General features: G+C 42.5%; 2 protein-coding genes across 2 annotated transcripts in view; both read left to right on the top strand.

Moving 5' to 3' along the window:
• The window catches only part of LOC140739751 (uncharacterized), a 46,822-nt gene extending 41,045 nt beyond the window's left edge, over window positions 1–5,777 (top strand). The window contains exon 12 of the mRNA XM_073068653.1: window positions 5,625–5,777. Coding sequence (XP_072924754.1) covers window positions 5,625–5,777 — 153 coding nt within the window. The remainder of the gene's footprint in view (window positions 1–5,624) is intronic.
• A 13,128-nt stretch (window positions 5,778–18,905) lies between these two features.
• Window positions 18,906–20,545, top strand: part of LOC140729155 (DNA topoisomerase 1-like) — a 40,118-nt gene continuing 38,478 nt past the window's right edge. Inside the window, exon 1 of the mRNA XM_073048610.1 lies at window positions 18,906–19,142. Coding sequence (XP_072904711.1) covers window positions 19,012–19,142 — 131 coding nt within the window. The 5' untranslated portion in view covers window positions 18,906–19,011. The remainder of the gene's footprint in view (window positions 19,143–20,545) is intronic.

The raw sequence follows: 20,545 nt of genomic DNA, 5'->3' as shown, positions 1-20,545 counted from the left end.
TGACTTTTCTACATTAAGGCAGCCTATGACTGAATGTTAAGATGGAGGACTGGTAAAACTGACTATTGGAATCAAGGGGAGAGCGTTCCAGTGACTACAATCATATCTTACTCAAAGATATTTATCTAGATCTCTCAGCCCTTGGATATTGTTAAACAGGGATTTCTCAAGGTGGTAGCTTTGAATCATTCACTTCCAGCTACATCATCGTAAAATTGTAACTACCTAACATTCAGTTGTATTCATAGCTCCTCCGAGATTGCAACCATGCATGGTTGTTTACAGGAAGACCTCAAATTATAGGCATGAGCTGAAAAGTGCCAAATAACATTTCTGCTCCTAGCCATACAAGTGGTCAGCAATGACCATCTCCAGAACGAAAACCTTAATTGTCAACAATATTACCATCACTGAATCGGAATCCTGGGAGTCACTGTTTGAAAACTGCCAACTAAACACTGTTCCAAGAACAGGGCAGGGGGAAAATTAATAACTAAAATTTACTTAACAAAACACTTCAGTGATCTCTTGTGATCTCACTTCTGTTCCAAATCTCCTTTTTTTTAAGTTCCTTCTTGAGTGTCCCTACACCCGTCTCCCAATTTCACTTGGGATCTTGTGCACTCCCTGACTGCCCTTTCTGCTGGCCACCTGTCTCCTCTTACTGTATCTGCAGAGTGATGCAGATAGGAGCACATTAAAGAAAGTAAAAGGAAAATTTTCTGGTTTGTGGTTGCATCTGATTTTTGAATAACCTTGGATTTCAGTCAGAAATTGGTGAGCGCTGGTTGAGGGTTTAAATGGTGAATGAAGACATGGTCAAGCTCATCAGTTATGACCATTTCCCATTAATAACAATCTCACAGAACATGCAGGTTTGGAGATTGATGTCTTCCTTGAAAGTTTTTACTTAGCACCTTCAATTCCTCCCAATCTATTTGGCACCATAATTCCTTTCCAGAATGGAGCCCAATCAGATCTAGTAGCCAATACTTCTACTAATGGGTTGCAGAAATTTAGTTTTGCGATTAATGATATACATGTTGAGTACCCCCTCCAAAACCAGAAACCCTTTGAAATCTGAAATTTTCTTGAGAGCTGACATAATGTCACAAATGGAAAATTACACCTGACCCTAGGAAGGCTCCCAGGTGATGTGGAGGTCTCTGCACATCTCACAGTTCTGAGGAGTGACCTCACATATGTAATGAACAAAAGTTAATGAAAAATAGAAAAACACTGCAAAAACAAAAAAATTTTAAATACTCAATCGTGCATTGCAAGAATGGATCCGTGGGCATAGGAGTGAAACAAGCAAAAGTCTATCATGATGAACAGAAAAATGAAGGTAATTGTGAATATTCAGCGGGCTGGTTGCAGAAATTTAAGAAAAGGCACAGCATTAAATTTATAAAGATTTTAAGTTTTAAAGATAAAGCTTCTGGCTGACCATAAAACAGCAGAGTTTGCAAAGATTCTCACTGATGAAAATCTAACACCAGAGCAAGTCTACATAGAAACATAGAAAACCTACAGCACAATACAGGCCATTCGGCCCACAAAGCTGTGCTGAACATGTCCTTACCTTAGAAATTACCGAGGGTTACCTATAGCCTCTATTTTTCTCAGCTCCATGTAGCTATCCAGGAGTCTCTTAAAAGACCCTATCATATTCTCCTCCACCAATGTCACCAGCAGCACATCTCATGCACTCACCACTCTCTGCGTTTAAAAAAAAAACAACAACAAAAATTACCCTGACATCTCCTCTGTACCTACTTCCAAGCACCTTAAAACTGTGCCCTCTCGTGCTAGCTACTTAAGCCCTAGGAAAGAGTCTCAGACTATCCACATGATCAATGCCTCTCATAATCTTATACACCTCTATCAGGTCACCTCTCATCCTCCACCACTCCAAAGAGAAAAGGCCAAGTTCTCTCGATCTGTTCTCAGAAGGCATGCTCCCCAATTCAGTCAACATACTGGTATATCTCCTCTATGGTTTCCACATCCTTCCTGTAGTGAGGCGACCAGAACTGAGCACAGTACTCCAAGTGGGATCTGACCAGGGTCCTATATAGCTGCAACATTACCTCTCGGCTCTTAAACTCAATCCCACAATTGATGAAGGCCAATATACCATACGCCTTCTTAACCACAGAGTCAACCTGTGCAGCTGTTTTGAGCGTCCTATGGACTCGGACCCCAAGATCCCTCTGATCCTCCACACTGCCAATAGTTTTACCATTAATGCTATATTCTGCCATCATATTTGACCTACCAAAATGAACCATTTCACACTTACCTGGGTTGAGCTCCATTTGCCACTTCTCAGCCCAGTTTTGCATTCTATCAACGTCCCGTTGTTACCTCTGACAGTCCTCCACTCTGTCCACAACACCCACAACCTTTGTGTCATCAGCAAATTACCAACCCATTCCTCCATTTCCTCATCCAAGTCATTCATAAAAGTCACAAAGAATAGAGATCCCAGAACAGATCCCTGAGGAACACCATTGATCACCGACCTTCATGCAGAATATGACCCATCTACAACCACCCTTTGCCTTCTGTGGGCAAGCCAGTTCTGGATCCACAAAGCAATGTCCCCTTGGATCCCATGCCTCCTTACTTTCTCAATAAGCCTTCCATGGGGTACCTTATCAAATGCTTTCCTGAAATCCATATACATTACATCTGCTGCTCTACCTTAATCAATGTGTTTAGTCACATCCTCAAAAAATTCAGTCAGGCTCCTAAGGCATAACCTGCCTTTGACAAAGCCATGCTGACTATTCCTAATCATATTATGCCTCTCCAAATGGTCATAAATCCTGCCTCTCAAGATCTTCTCCATCAACTTACCAACCACTGAAGTAAGACTCACTGGTCTATAATTTCCTGTGCTATCTCTACTCACTTTCTTGAATAAAGGAACAACATCTGCAACCCTCCCATCCTCCGGAACCTCTCCTGTCCCCATTGATGATGCAAAGATCATCGCCAGAGGCTCAGCAATCTCCTCCCTTGCCTCCCACAATAGCCTGGGGTACATCTCGTCCGGTCCCGATGACTTATCCAACTTGATGCTTAACAAAAGCTCCAGCAAATCCTCTTTCTTAATATCTACATACTCAAGCTTTTCAGTCCGCTGTAAGTCATCCTGACAATCATCAATTCCTTTTCTGTAGTGAATACTGAAGTGAAGTACTCTTTAAGTTCACCTGCTATCTCCTCCGGTTCCATACACACTTTTCTACTGTCACACTTGATTGATCCTATTCTCTCCTGTCTTATCCTCTTGATCTTCACATACTTGTCTAATGCCTTGGGGTTTTCTTTAATCCTGCCTGCCAAGGCCTTCTCATGGCCCCTTCTGGCTCTCTTAATTCATTTCATGAGCTCCTTCCTGCGAGCCTTATCTTCTAGCTCTCTATCATACCTATCTTTTTGAACCTTTCATAGGCTCTTCTTCTCGACTAGTTTTCAGCAACCTTTGTACACCACAGTTCCTGTACCTTACCATCCTTTCCCTGTCTCTCTGCAATGTACCTATGCAGAACTCCATGCAAGTATCCTCTGAACATTTGCTACATTTCTTCTGTATATTTCCCTGAGAACATCTGTTCCCAATTTACGCTTCCAAGTTCCTGCCTGATAGCTTCATATTTTACCTTACTCCAATTAAATGCTTTCCTAACTTATCTTTTCCTATCCCTCTCCAATGCTATGGTAAAGGAGACAGAATTGTGATCACGATCTCCAAAATGCTCTCCCACTGAGAGATCTGACACCTGACCAGTTTCATTTCCCAATACCAGATCAAATGCAGCCTCTCCTCCTGGAGGCTTATCTACATACTGTGTCAAGAAACCTTCCTGAACACACCTAACAAACTCCATCCCATCTAAACCCCTTGCTCTAGGGAGATGTCAGTCGATATTTGGGAAATTAAAATCTCCCACCACCACAATCCTGTTACAATGCTACTCTTTGAAGTCTACAATGCTATTTGTGTTTTTTACCTTACATAAAACTGAAAAAAAAGAAAATACAAATATAGTGTACCTTTTAATCCAAACACAACATCATTGGTGGAAATTGAAAGCCTGCCAGGACTTGTTCTCCAGTCCTGCTGAAGGGTCTTTGCCCGAAACGTCGACTGTTCTCTTTTCCATAGATGCTGCCTGGCCTGCTGAGTTCCTCCAGCGGTTAGAGTGTGTTGCCTTCTATTGTTTGTTGTTCCCCTGATTGGGGTATTCTCCTGATGCTGCTTCTAATTTTGTGACCCTGCACACATGATATTTTTATTATATTAATGGTATGTAATCATTTTTACTATTAAGTACATATCTGTTTTGAACCAAAGGTTGGAAATGATTGCAATCCCAAGCTATCTCATATTACAAAGTTCAAATAAAATCTGAAACATTTCTGGCCCCAAGCCCCTTGATGTAGAAATGTGGCAAGTAGACTGGATTTAGCTTATTTGAATATTAAAAAAAAGTCTGCAGGTGGCCGATTTCCTTGTGTAGCTTATGAGAGAGTCTCTTCAGTTCTTTACCATACAGGATCTCGTGCACTCTTGCCGTTTGCTTAGACATTGGAGAAGTAGGCAGCTTAATGTAACTATCATATACTGGAATTGAAAGTACTGTACATTTTCTACATATTGCATTTGAGTATTGATTTCAAGAAAACTTTGGGATTCTTTGTCAGTATTTGGAAGAGTTGCCAGATTAGTAAATAGAATCCAACTAACTTAATGCATCCTGCAATATGATTATCCTTTTGAGATTATTACACAGGAAAAATGAAGTTAAGACACCTATTTTGCTGATGTCAACAATATACTGAGAAGGAAGGAACAGATATTACTTACAGTGAGAAATTCCATGATATTTGCATAACTTGTGATCAAATACTAATTCCTCCAGCATTAACTTTTTAAGGCAGAGATATGCTGCACATCCTGAGATTTTAACCAGGTGACATTTTGGGTATGTCTGAGCAGTTGCGGTACTTGAATCTTCTCAGTTAAAAAGTTCATGTGCTACTGAGTATTCAGGATGCATTCCTAATAGTAAGTGCACTAATGGTCATAGAATTTAAATTTGCTTGTTGAGTTGGAATAGGTGAGAAGGTAACCTCTTGTCAGCCTATGTTTAGTGATGAGGATTTAATGGTAAATTTTATTTTGCAGTTTACTCTTAAGCCTTTAATTCAGTGTTTCACAACCTTTATACCTTGGATCCCTACTATTAACAGAGGGGTCAGTGAGCCTCAGGTTGGGAGCCCTTGTTTAAGTTAAAATATTACTGTCTTCCAGTCGTAAGGTATTGTTCACCAGAATATTACTTAAAATGAATATGAATAACTAAAAATGAAAACTATCTAAATTAATTATCTGCTCAGTAGCATGAGTGGTGAGTGTATTATCAAGCAACTGGTTATCCCAACTGAATAAGTTTGGCACAATCTTTACTACATTTCTTTAGCAACCAAGAAATATACACTATATAAAGAAAACATTAAAGTAGACAGAATTAACTTTGTTTCGAAACAAATCTTACTGCTCATTGTTTTAATATTCTGTTTAAATTTCAAAACATTTATCAAACAAGGCAAATGGAAAAAGACCTGTAAAGCAAACCAAGAATGGGAAGAATAACATCACACTGAAAAAGAAGAAACAACTGAAGAAGGTTGAAAAAAACAAGAAACAATTGAAAGAGAAGGAAGAGAAAAAGAAAGATGCAGGGAAGTGGAAATGGTGAGATTGAAGTTCAGGATTATCATTATACTGTACAACAGTACGCAGGAACTGTGTGCTTAGCGTTCAGGGTGCATTCCTAGTAATAAGTGCACTAATGGGGTCTGACAGTGATGATTTGCCAGCAGCTTAATATAAGCATCTGGCCTCCCTGTTTCTGTGCATGAAATCCCAGCCTTCTTTGAGCACTCCACATGCAGTGAATTGCATGTGGCAAACTAGGTTTTAAGGCTGCTGTTGGATGTACTGAGGAGCAGTGATTGTTTTGGCTGTCTTTTTGGCTGCATTATTGACAAGCATCTGATTCCTAAATTTTCTTTTGTCACCTTTTGGGATTGATGTGCAGACAAGCAGTGATGATTAAAGGTGCATTTAATATATGGTACCACAAGGTGCTGTATCTAAATGCACATAGTATAAGAAATAAAGTGGATGATCTTGTTGCAATATTATAGATTGTCAGGTATGATGTTGTGGCCATCACTTAATTGTGGCTGAAGGATGGTTGTAGTTGGGAGCTGAATATCCAAGGTTACACATTATATCAGAGGGATAGGAAGGTAAGCAGAAGGGTTGGTGTGGCACTACTGGTAAAGAATGGCATCAAATCAGGAGAAAGATGTGATAGGATTGGAGGATGTTGAATCCTTGTGGGTTGACTTAAGAAACTGCAAGGCTCAAAGGACCCCAATGGCAGTTACATACTGACGTCCCAGCAATGGCTGGGAGGTGGACCACAGGTTACAACAGGAAATAGAAAAGGTGAGTCAAAAGGGCAATGTTACGGTGGTCATGGGAGATTTTAGCATGCAGGTCAATTGGGAAAATCAGGTTGGTAATGGATCTCAAGAGAGAGAGTTGGTTGAATGCCCAAGAGATAGCTTTTTACAGCGATTTGTCATTGAGCCTATTAGGGGATCAGCTATACTGGATTGGGTGTTATGTGTGAACCGGAGACGATTAGGGAGCTTTAGGTAAAATAACCCTTGGAAACCAGTGATCAGAATATAGAAACGTAGAAAACATACAGCACGATACAGGCCTTTCGGCCCACAAAGCTGTGCCGAACATGTCCCTACCTTAGAATTATTTAGGCTTTACCCATAGCCCTCTATTCTTCTAAACTTTATGTAGCCACCCAGAAGTCTCTTAAAAGACCCTATCATTTCCGCCTCCACTGCTGCCGCCAGCAGCCCATTCCATGCACTCACCACTCTGCGTTTAAAAAAAAAACAACTTACCCCTGACATTTCCTCTGTACCTACTTCCAAGCACCTTAAAACTATACCCTCTCGTGTTAGCCATTTCAGCCCTGGGGAAAAGCCTCTCACTATCCACATGATCAATACCTCTCATTATCTTGTACACCTCTATCAAGTCACTTCTCATCCCCCGTTGCTCCAAGGAGAAAAGGCCGAGTTCACTCAACCTATTCTCATAAGGCATGCTCCCCAATCCAGGCAACATCCTTGAAAATCTCCTCTGCACCCTTTCTATGTTTTCCACGTCCTTCTTATAGTGAGGCGATCAGTATTGAGCTCAATATGATTGAGTTCAACTTGAAATTAGATGCAGAGAATGTAAAGTCTGATGGAGCAGTGTTTCAGTGGAGTAAGGGAAATTACAGTGGTATGAGAGAGGAGTTGGCAGAGAATGAAGGAGCTAAACTGGAAGGAGCTGCTGGCAGAGATTTTAGCAGAGCAGCAATGGCATGCATTTCTGAGAAAAATGAGCAAGGTGCAGGACATGTGTATTCCAAAAATGAAGAAATATTCAAATGGTAAAATCGTACAACTGTGGCTGACAAGGGAAGTCAAAGCTATTGTAAAAGCAAAAGAAAGGGCATACAACAAAACAAAAAATTAGTGTGAAGATGGAGGATTTGGAAGTTTTTAAAAACCTACAGAGAACAACTAAAAGAATCATTAGAAGGGAAAAGATGTAATTTGAAGGCAAGCTAGATATCAAACTGGATAATAAAAGTTTTTTCAAATACAATATGTTTAAAAATAAGAGAAATGAGAGTTGATATAGGACCGCTAGAGACTGAGGCAGGAGAAATAATGGGGGCAAGGAGATGGCCAATGAACTAAATGAGTATTTTGCATCAGTCTTCATTGTGGAAGACACTAGCAGCATGCCTGCTGTTGCAGTGTGAGAAGGAAGAGAAGTGGGTACAGTTACTGTTACAAGAGAGAAGGTGATCTAAAAGCTGAAAGACTGAAGATACATAAGTCCACCAGACTGTAGGAACTGCACCCTAGGGTTCTGAAAGAGATAACATCAGAGATTGTGGTGGCATAAGAAATGTTTTTTCAAAAATAATAGGACTCTGGCATGGTCCCAGAGGATTGGAAAATTGCAAATGTTACTCCACTCTTTAACAACGAAGGAAGGCAGCAGAAAAGAGATTGTATACCAGTTAGCCTGACCTCAGTGGTTGAGAAAATGTTAGAGTTAATTGTTAAGGATGAGGTGATAAGAGTATTTGGTTTCACAGGACAAGATAGTACAAAGTCAGCATGGTTTCCTTCAGGTAAAATCCTGCCTGATGAACCTGTTAGAATTCTTTGAGGAGATTACAGGTAGGATAGATAAAGGGGATGCAGTGGATGTTGTATATTTGGATTATCAGAAGGCTTTTGACAAGGTGCCTCACATGAGGCTGCTTACCAAGTTAACAACACATGGTATTAGAGGAAGGTTACTAACATGGTTAGAACATTGGCTTGCCAAGTTTGCAGATGATACAAAGATTGGTGGAGGGGCAGGTAGTGTTCAGGAAACAGGTAGGATGCAGAAGGACTTAAACAGATTAGGAGAATGAAATGGAGAAAGTGGCAAATGAAATATAATGTTTGAAAATGCATGGTCATGCACTTTGGTACGAGAAATAAATATACAGATTATTTTCTAAACTGAGAAAATCCAGGAATCTGAGATGCAAAGGGACTTGGGAGTCCTTGTGCAGAACACACTGAAGGTTATCCTGCAGGTTGAGTTGGTGGTGAGGAAGGCAAATGCCATGTTCGCATTCATTTCAAGAGTTCTAGAATACAAGAGCAAGGATGTGATGCTGAGGCTTTATAAGGCACTGGTGAGGCCTCACTTTGAATATTGTGAACAGTTTTGGACTCCTCATCTTAGAAAAAATGTGCTGGAATTGGGGAGGGTCCAGAGGAGGTTCACAAGGGTGATTCCAGGAATGCAAGGGTTATCGTACAAGGAACATTTGATGACTCTGGGTCTGTACCTGCTAGAATTCAGAAGGATGAGCTGAGGGTGGGGATTTCATTGAAACCTTTTGAATGTTGAAGGGCCTAGACAGAGAAGTCATGGATAGGATGTTTCCCATGATGGGAGAGTCTAGGACAAGAGGGCAGAGAAATTTCTTCAGCCAAAAGTGGTGAATGTGTGGAATTAGTTGCCACATGCAGCTGTGGAGGCCAGGTCGTTGGGTGTATTTAAGGCAGAGATTGATAGGTTCTTGATTGGACATGGCATCAAAGGTTACGGAGAGAAGGCGGGTACTGGGTTGAGGAGCCATGATTGGATGGCGGAGCAGACTCAATGTCATAGGACTTATGGTCTAATATCAAAGAATGTATAAATTGGATAACCTTGAAATTTTCACGGGTAGCCACAAAGCAAGAAACCTGAAAGAATCCAATTAAAGAAAAAAGGAATTAAAAAAGTAAAAATAAAAGACTAACACTCAATGCGCAAGAGAAAGAAAAAAAAATTGTGCAAAGAATTGAAGTGAACAACGCATTCCAAACCAAAATTAAATCTTCAAATCTGAACCCCAGAGCAAACACAAAATACACTGCAGATGCTGTGGTCAAATCAACACGTACAAACAAGCTGGATGAACTCAGCAGGTTGGGCAGCAGCCGTTGAAACGAGCAGTCAGCGTTTCAGGCCAAGACACTTTGTCTGCTTCACATTCCCAATTGGATATGTCCATACATGGCCTCCTCTACTGCCATGATGAGGCCAAACTCAGGTTGGAGGAGCAACACCTCATATACCATCTGGGTAGTCTCCGGCCCTTTGGTATGAACATTGAATTCTCCAATTTCCAAAAATTCCCTCCCTCTCCCTTCCCCCATCCCATTTCCACTCTGCCTCCTCTTCTAGCTGCCTATCACCTCTCTCATGATTCTGCCTTCTTCTACTACCCATAGTGCTTTCCCCTTACATTCCTTCTTCACCTCTCCTGCCTATCCCCTCCCTGCTTCCCCTCCCCCACCCCTTGATCTTTCCTCTGATTGGTTTTTCACCTGGCACCTTCAACCCTCCCCTCACTTTCTTTATAGGGCCGCTGCCCCCTCCTCCTTCAGCCCTGACGAAGGGTCTCGTCCCGAAACGTTGATTGCTCGTTTCAATAGATGCTGCCCGACCTGCTGAGTTCATCCAGCTTGTTTGTACATGTTGAACCCCAGAGCAGCCTGGAGTAGGCCTAAAGCCTCATTTATCAGTTCATCATATTAGCAGGCATGGAGTACAACAGCCAGGGCAGTCTTCATAGCCTCAGTGTCATGAAGAAGACCATCATGAAGAATGGGTGAAATCCTAACCACCACCCTGTCTTTTCAGTCTATCTGAGCTGGCATTTAAATTGACCTAACAATGGAATGATATGGCAGCTTCCAACTTGTAATCAGAAGATAATGAGAGATTTTAGGATTTTGGTGATCTATCAATATATGAATTAGGTACTACCATTTCCAGAAATGGCTTGCATTGCCATGGGGACAATGACATAGTCCCAATGACATCACTCTTCACACCATGCCCAAAGTCAGCCTTTGCAGGCAGCCTCTCCATGAGTGATCTATTATTGTAAAAGTGCTAGCAGAGGACAGGGGATCTCACTAGTTTCTCCACGTACAATTTGCAACACATACAAATGTTTCTTAATAAATTGCAAGAACGCAAGTATTTATGAAAGATTGAAGGAGAGGATCAATACCATCATAACAAATTGTCATTCTGGGTGCCATTGTAGCATTTTAATTTGTACAAAAGCTGCCTATTTTTAATAGGCAAGATGGCACCAGTGAACCAGGGTTATGTTCTGAGCCAATGTACAATACTTCTTAATATACCTCTTTTGAATTACTTTCACTGCAATGTGCAGCATGTAGAAACATGGAAACGTACAAAACCTACAGCACAATACAGGCCCTTTGGCCCACAATGCTGTGCTGAACATGTGCGTACTTTAGAATTACCTAGAGTTTCCCATAGCCCTCTATTTTTCTAAGTTCCATGTACCAATCCAGGAGTCTCATAAAAGACCCTATTGTATCTGCCTCCACCACAGTCGTCGGCAGCCCATTCCACACACTCGCTGCTCTCTGCGTGGGGAAAGAAACCTTACCCCGACATCCCCTCTATACCTACTTCCAAGCACCTTAAAGCTGTGCCCTCCTGTGCTAGCCAATTCAGCCCTGGGAAAAAGCCTCTGACTATTCACATGATCAGTGCCTCTCATCATCATATACACCTCTATCAGGTCACCTCTCATCCTCCGTCGCTCCAAGTAGAAAAGGCCGAGTTCACTCAACCTGTTCTCATAAGGCATTCTCCCCAATCCAGGCAACATCCTTGTAAATCTCCTCTTCACCCTTTCTATAGTTTCCACATCATTCCTGTAGTGAAGTGACCAAAACTGAGCACAGTACTCTAAGTGGGGTCTGACCAGGGTCCTGTAAAGCTGTAACATTACCTCTCCTCTCTTGAACCCAATCCCACAGTTGATGAAGGCCAATGCACCTTATGCCTTCTTAACCTCTTAGTCAACCTGCACAGCAGTTTTGAGTGTCCTGTGGACATGGACCCTAAAATCCCTCTGATCCTTCACACTGCCAAGAGCCTTGCCATTAATGCTATATTCTGCCATCATATTTGACACAGCAAAATTAACTACCTCACACTTATCTGGGTTGAACTCCATCTGCCACTTCTCAGCCCAGTTTTGCATCCTATCAATGTCCCGCTGTAACCTCTGACAGCCCTCCGCACTATCCGCAACACACCCAACTTCTGTGTCATCTGCAAATTTGCTAACCCATCCCTCCACTTCCTCATCCAGGTCATTTATAAAAATCGCGAAGAACAGGGGTCCCAGAACAGACCCTTATGGCACACCACTGGTGACCGACCTCCATGCAGAATATGACCCGTCTATAACCATTCTTTGCCTTCTGTGAGCAAGGCAGTTCTGGATCCACAAAGCACTGTCCCCTTGGATTCCATGCCTCCTTACTTTCTCAATAAGCCTTACATGGGGTACCTTATCAAATGCTTTGCTGAAATCCGTATACACTTAATCTACTGCTCTACCTTCATCAATGTGTTTAGTCACATGCTCAAAAAAATTCAATCTGGTTCGTAAGGCACAATCTGCCTTTGACAAAGCCATGCTGACTATTCCTAATCATATTATACCTCTCAGGATCTTCTCCATCATATTTACCAACCACTGAAGTAAGACTCACTGTCTATAATTTACTGGGCCATCCCTACTCCCTTTCTTGAACAAGGGAACAACATGTACAATCCTCCAATCCTCCAGAACCTCTCCCATCCCTATTGATGATGCAAAGATAATCGCCAGAGGCTCACCAATCTCCTCCCTCGCCTCCCACGGTAACCTGGGGTATATCTCATCCAGTCCTGATGACTTATCCAACTTGATGCTTTTCAAAAGCTCCAGCACATCCTCTTTCTTAATATCTACATGCTCAAGCTTTTCAGTCCGCTGTAAGTCATCCCTACAATCACCAACGTCCTTTTCCATAGTGAATACTGATGCAAAGTATTCATTAAGTACCTCCGCTATCTCCTCCGATTCCATACACACTTTTCCACTCTTCACATACGTAGAATGCCTTGGGGTTTTCCTTAATCCTGCTCACCAAGGCCTTCTCATGGCCCCTCTAGCTCTCCTAATTTTATTCTTAAGCTCCTTCCTGTTAGCCTTATAATTTTCTAGATCTCTATCATTACTTAGTTTTTTGAAACTTTCACAAGCTTTTATTTTCTTCTTGACTAGGTTTTCAGCAGCCTTTGTACATCATGGTTCCTGTACCCTAACATCCTTTCCCTGTCTCGTTGGAATGTACCTCTGCAGACCACCACACAAACACCCCCTGAACATTTGCCACATTTCTGCTGTACATTTCCCTGAGAACACCTGTTCCCAACTTATGCTTCCAAGTTCCTGCCTGATAGCCTCATATTTCCCCTTACTCCAATTAAATGTTTTCCTAACTTGTCTGTTCCTATCCCTCTCCAGTGCTATGGTAAAGGAGATGGTGATCGCAATTCTCTCTCCAAAATGCTGTCCCACTGAGAGACCTGACACCTGACCAGGTTCATTTCCCAATGCCAAATCAAGTACAGCCTCTCCTCTTGTACGCTTATCTACGTATTCTGTCAGGAAACCTCCACCCCATCTAAACCCCTTGCTCAAGGGAGATGCCAATCAATATTGGGGAAATTAAACTCTTCCACCACCACAACCCTGTTATTGCATCTTTCCAGACTCTGTCTCCCTATCTGCTCCTGTTACTATTGAGTAGCCTGTATAAAACACCCAGTAGAGTTACTGACCCCTTCCTGTTCCCAATCTCGACCCACAGAGACTCAGTAGGCAATCCCTCCATGACTTCCTCCTTTTCTGCAGCCGTGACACTATCTCTGATCAGCATTGCCACACCCCCAATTCTTGCCTCCCTCCCTGTCCTTCCTGTAACATCTAAAGCCTGGCGCTCTATGTAGCCATTCCTGCCCCTGAGCCATCCAAGTCTCTGTAATGGCTGCAACCTCATGGCTCCAAGTACTGATCCACACTCTTAGCTCATCCACTTTGTTCATGATACTCCTTGCATTAAAATCGAAACATCTCAAACCATCGATCTGAGCACATCTCTTCGCTATCACCTACCTATCCTCCCTCTCGCACTGACTCCCAAGTTTCTCGATTTGTGAGCCAACCACCCCTTTCTCTGTCTCTTCAGTTTGGTTCCCACGCCCCAGCAATTCAATTTTAAACTCTCCCCAGTACCCTTGGCAAATCTCCCTGCCATGATATCGCTCAGATTCAAGTGCAACCCGTCCTTTTTGTACGGATCATGTCTGCCCCAGAAGAGATCCCAATGATCCAGAAATCTGAACCCCTGCCCCCTGCTCCAATCCCTCAGCCACACATTTGTCTTCCACCTCACTCTATTCCTATACTCACTGTTGCATGGCACAGGCAGTAATCCTGAGATTACTACCTTTTGAGGTCCTGCTTCTCAACTTCTTTCCTAACTCCCTGTAGTCTGTTTTCAGGGTCTCCTCCCTTTTCCTGTCTATGTCGTTGGTACCAATATGTACCACGACCTCTGGCTGTTCTCCCTCCCACTTAAGAATATCTTGGACGTGATCCGAAACATCCCAGGCCCTGGCACCTGGGAGGCAAACTACCATCCGAATTTCATTCCTGCATCCACAGAATTGCCTGTCTGACCCCCTAACTATAGAGTCCCCTATCACTACTGCCTTCCTCTTCCCTACCCTACCCTTCTGAGTCACAGGGCCAGACTCTATGCCAGAGGCATGGTCTCTGCCGCTTCCCCCAGGTAGGCTGTTCTCCTCCCCCCACCCAACAGTACTCAAACAGGAGCACTTATTGTTAAGTGGGACAGCCACAGGGGTACTCTCTAGTTTCTGACTCTTGTCCTTCCCTCTCTTGACTGTTAGCCACTTAGTTTCCTGAGGCCCCGGTGTGACTACTTGCCTATAGCTCCTCTCTATCACCTCCTCACTTTCCCTGACCAGATGAAGGTCATTGAGCTGCAACTCCAGTTCCCTAACATGGTCCCTAAGGAACTGAAGCTTGACGCACCTGATGTAGATGTGGCCATCCGGGAGGCTGTGAGTCTCCCGGACATCCCACATCTGACACCCAGTACACCCGGCTTCACAGACATGCTTCCTATTCCTATTCTTCACAAGTAACTTGCCTCACCTCGACCAGTTATCATCGAAGCCACATTGAGGCAAAGCCCTCCTACTGTGACTCCCTTTGCTCCAACACTCGCTCTATAAAGTTGACTTTTTATATTCTTCCCACCGGTCTAACTCGCTGACGTCCATGCACCTACACAGTTGTGCCTCGATCAAACTGCTGAAGAAAAAAATGACCTCCTTTTAAATTCTTCCCACTGGTCTAACTCACTAACTCTCAAACTACAGATTTCATGATTTTCTGTCAAATCCACTGGATTTGACACTCAACCAAACAGGTACACAATTTTTAAGTGGACAAAGGTTCATTGCCACGGTCAAAAGCAAGGCAGGAGGGGGTCTCCAAGCCAGGAAACTGAGGAATGAGACCCCCTCAACCCAACACCTTGTTAGCAAATGTGCAGTTGTTGAATTGAGGGCAAGGTTGCTTTATTCCAGGGAAATGACAGATTGGTGCTTTCTATGTTTAATGGAAACATGGCTTATTCTAGGCATGCCAGATATGGTGATCATACCTGAAGGCTTCTTGATTCACAGGCTGAACCGAATTGCTGATTCGGAAAGGGCAAAAGGTGGAGGTGTGTGTTTCATGATAAATTCTTGGTGGTGCTTCGATGTGGCAGTTCTGCCAAAATCATATTCTCCCGGTCTTGAACACCTAATGATCAGATGCAGTCATTTTTGTTTACCAAGGGAGTTCACATCTGTGATCCTCACTGGTGTTTACGTACCATGAGCAGCCAACTATAATCAAGCACTTAAGGTACTGCATGATGCAGTCTCCAAACAAGAAACTGTCCATCCCAACGCATTTCACATCAGTTGAGGACTTCAGCCAGGCTTATTTGAAGAAATACCTGCCCAGTTACCATTAACATATAATCTGTAACACCAGAGATCACACCACAGTAGACCACTGGAACGAGGATCTAGTATATGATGAATAAACTCTTCTTGGACTCCAAGCACTGTACAAGTATTGATTATAATCCTGGTGATCCTTCCAGAAATCGTGGAAACATGGGGACAACAGGCATCTTTAAGGAATACCGGATTAATACCATCCACAAATCTGTAAGGAAGCTCAAGTATGTGGGTCAATGATGACCTGGGGCTCAGGTCATCTGGAGTTTACAGGATTCCCTGTGAATGTGGAGCAGCGTATATTAGCCAGATGGGACACACAGTGGAGATCGCATCAAGGAGCACGAAGGTGTATCCATTTGGGTTACTTGGAGAAATCAGCGGTAGCAGAGCACTGCATTTGGAATGGCCATAGGATTGACTTCAACGGTGCAAAACTACTGTGCCGTGCCAATGGCTTTTGGGACCACCTGGTAAATGAAACAATTGAAGTGAAACTAGAGGAAAAGAATTTTAACAAAGACGAAGGTCTCGCTCTAAGTAAGAACTGAAATTCGATTGTAAACAAGCTGGGAGAGCAGAAAACTGATTGGATGAGGACTAACCAATTGGGGGACTGAATACAGGGGTGTACATGTACTGCCAGACTAGACATGCCCCAGGCATCATCCCTGAAGAAGATGTTGGAGTTTGTCATCGTAACGTCAGTTATAATCAATACCTTTACGTGGCTTGAGCCAGAGACACTAGACTACTGTTAAACTAAGATAAGGGATGTTTACCATTGCATACCAGAACACATTTCGATGAATCTGATCACTCGGCTGTAGACAAATGTTTCCCCACAAAACCATTCAGAGTCTACCCCAACCAAAGCCCTGGATGAGCTACAAAATCTGTACTCTGCTGAGGGCCAGAAATTTACAGAGGTCCAGGTATAATTTCTGGAAATGGTTGAAGTGGCAATTCTGGACTAAACTTGAATTAACAAAAGAAGCTCGATAGTTGTGGCAGGGCTTGAATGCTACCACCTTGTATAAAGTAATATAGGCAACAGTAGGGCTTCACTTGCAAATCAGCTTAATGCCTTCTATGCTCCTTTTGACAATCAAAACATAGAGAAACCATCACGAACTCCCACAACCCCCAATGATCCTGTGATTTCAGTCTGAGGCTGACGTGCTAGCAGCCTTCAGTGGGGTAAACACACAAGTAGCATCTGGTCAGAAGAAGTATCTAGCCAAGTACGAAAGACCTGTGCTAATCAACTGGCTGGAGTGTTCACTGAGCTCCTTAACCTCTTGCTTTGGCATTCTGATGTACCCACCTGCTTCAAGCAGGCTTCACTTTTTCCAGTGCCTAAGAAAAACGTGGTAATCAGCTCAATGACCATCGTCTAATAGTATTTGCATCAGCTGTGATTAAATGTTTTGAGAGGTTGATGGTTAAAACATATCATCCTGCCTGAGAAGTTCATTGGGTCTACTTCAGTTTGCCTACTGGCACAACAGGTCCACAGCAGATGCCATCTCATTGGTTCAACCCTGGAACATCTGGACAGCAAAGGTGCATGGACTACAACTCGGCATTTAATACCATTATCCCCTCAAAACTAATCAATAAGCTGAAAGACCTTGGGCTCGTTACCTCCCTGTGCAATTGGTTCTTTGATTTCCTCATTTGCAGATCCCAATGGGTTTGGATTGGCAACACATCTCCACAGTCCATCAGCAGAGGTACACCACAAGGCTGTCTGCTTAGCCCCTGCTCTACTTGCTTTATACTTGTGACTGTGTGCTGATGCCATATTCAAGTTTGCTGATGGCGCAAGCCAAATCAAAGGTCGTAATGACTCAGCCAGATTTTCAGTCTCCCTCCTTTGTGCTGAGTGGTGCCACAACAAAACCCCTCACTCAATGTCAGCAAGACCAAGGAGCTGATCATTGATTTCAGGAAAGACCAGAGGTCTATGAGCCAGTCCTCATCAGAGGCGGAGAGAGTCAGCAGCTTTAAATGCCTTGTTATTTCAGAGGACTTATGCTGGGCCAGCACGCAAGTGGCATTATGAAGTGGCAGTGCCTCTTCCTTAGAAGCTTGTAAAGATTAAACATGGCATTTAAAACTTTTGATAAACTTCTAAGATGTGTGCTGAAAGGGTTTATTGACTGGTTGTATCATTGCCCGATATGGAAACACCAATGCCCTTGAACAGCAAATCTTTTAAAAAGTAGTAGATAAGGTCCAGTCCATCACGGGTAAACCCCTCCCCACCATAGAGCAAATCCTCATGTAACATTTTCACAGGAAAGCAGCATCCATTATCCAGGACCCCCCACCACCCAGGTCATGCTGCCTTCTTGTTGCTGCCATCAGGAAGCAGGTACAGGAGCCTCAAGACTTGCACAACCAGATTCAGGGATGGTTATTAACCTTCAACCATTAGACTCTTGAACCAGAGTGGATAATGTCACTTAACTTCACTTTCTCCCTCACTGAAATGTTCCAACAACCTATGGACTCACTTTCAAGGACTCTTCCTCTCATGTTCTCAAAATTGATTGCTTGTTTATTTATTGTTTTTGTATTTGCACAGTTTGTCTTTTGTTCAAGGGTTGAACACTCAGCTTGGTGTGGTCTTTCATTGATTCTATTATGGTTATTGGAGTTATTGAGTAAGCCTGCAAGAAAATGAATGTGTTGTATATGGTGACATATGTACTTTGATAATAAATTTGCTTTGAACTTTGATATCGCTTGTGAAACTTCAAAGCTGTGCCTCATATTTAATGACAATGGAAGTAGAAATGTATACCACACAAAATAATTTTAGGTAATCGGCATAGAATCTTGAGCTTGCATCTTCATGTTTCTGAAGTAAAGGTGCTATGATCGAGGCAGGTATTAACTGTCAATTCAGGCTTTATTGCATCAGTAATTTCGGAAGGTTTAGTGGCATGGAAATTATGTAGAAATAATATACAAGATTTGAAATTCACACTTTAATAGCAGCATCTAAAAATGTATGATATTTTGCAAAGAAATATTCCAAAATGATTCAAAATATTGAAACTACCAACAATAACTGAAGCTGTTCCTTATCTCTCATGTTTTAATCTCCCTGTCTGTTTGCTCAGATTACAAATCTTAATAGGAACTGAAGGTGAGGGTAGTTTTTGTCTGCAGGGTCAGTTTTGATGCACACATTTTTTTGTGTGGTGCGGGGAACTAAATTAGTAGAGCCACAGGAAGTGTTTCTTAGTTGAAAGTTCAAAACAGAAAATGACAAGTATTTTATCAATAGTGCTTTGAAGGCAGTCTAAACATAAGGATATCAACCCTAAGCCAGTGTTATGTTCAGAGCTGTGAGCTCTCTGACAAAAGTTGCCTTTATTAACTTCGACGTTAGGCATGCTTGCTTATCTTGGAGCACTTTAAGGAGCTCAATTTCTCTTGTTCGGAATTTACATATTGCATTGAAGAGGTAAGTTGCAGCTTTCCATTCTGCAGCAAATCGATTAGTAATGGATTTTTTTCAAAAACCATGCTGTCTATCAATATTTATTGGTTAAAGCATTTCTAATTTATTTTATGCTAGTCACTGTAAAGGGAAACAGTGCAGTTAATAACAGGACATTTGACAGTGGTGATGTATAGTATGCATGTATATAAGGTTGAAGTCTGTAGTTCCCTGAAAACGTCTGCATGATTTGATAAGGTCGTAAAGAAAGCATATCACATTCTAGCTATATGGGGGCTTTGGAGAGGATGCAGAAGAGGTTTTCAGGATGCTACCTTTCTTCCTCCCCCCCCCCCCCCCCCCCCCATTTTTCCATTCCCCATTCCCCATTGTGATTACCCTCTCACCCTATTCATTACCTCCCTCTTGGCCTGGAACATTAACTTTTTATTCCTTGCCTTGGATACTATCCAACCTGCTGAGTTTCTCCAGCATTTTGTGTATGTACCTCCCTCTGTTTCTTCTTCCCTTCCTTCCATGGTTCACCGTCTGTAAAGAAATTACACTTCCTGTGAAAAGTATTCACCCCCCCCCCCCCCAGAAGTTTTCATGCTTTATTGTTTTACAGCATTGAATCACAGGAGATTTAATTTTTTTATATACCGATCAACAGAAAAATAAACCCTTTTGTTTCAAAGTGATAACAGATCTCTACAAAGTGATCTAAATCAGTAACAAATACAAAGCACAAAATAACTGCATAAGTATTCACCCACCACCCCATCAGCATGACACACCAAATCATTACTGGTGCAGCAGTTGGTTTTAGAAGTCGTATAATTAGTTAAATTGAGAGATGATTGTCAGAGAGCTTTGTGCAGTCCAGGTGATTGTAGTAAAATAGTACACCTGTATCTAGAAGGTCCAACTGCTGGAGACTCAGTATCCTGGCAGAAAGTATCCCATGAAAGTAAGGCTCCAACTAACTCCGTGAGAAGGTTATTGACGAGCACAAGTCAGGGAATGGATACAAGAACATTTCCAAGTCACTGAATACCCCTTGCAGTACAGTTAAGTCAATCATCAAAAAATGGAAAGAATGTGACACAGTTGTAAATCGGCCTAGAGCAGGCTATCCTCAAAAACTGGGTGACCTTGCAAGAAGAGGACTTGTGAGGGAGGCCACCAAGAGACCTATGACAACTCTGGAGGGGTTACAAGCTTTAATGGCTAAATTGGGAGAGACTGCATATAATTGTTGCCTGGATGCTTCACTAGTCACAGCTTTATAGGAGAGGGGCAAAGAGGAAGCCACTGTTGGGGGGGAGGGGGGGGAACACTCGCATGAAATCTCAGCTACAGTTTGCCAAAAGGTACGTGGGAGACTGAAGTCTGCTGGAAGAAGGTTCTATGATCTGATGAAACAA

The sequence above is a fragment of the Hemitrygon akajei genome, chromosome 1 (assembly GCF_048418815.1).
Source record: "Hemitrygon akajei chromosome 1, sHemAka1.3, whole genome shotgun sequence".
NCBI classification, from domain to species: Eukaryota; Metazoa; Chordata; class Chondrichthyes; order Myliobatiformes; family Dasyatidae; genus Hemitrygon; species Hemitrygon akajei.
Note: the sequence above shows the minus strand (reverse complement) of the source record. Positions and strands in the feature narration are given on the sequence as shown.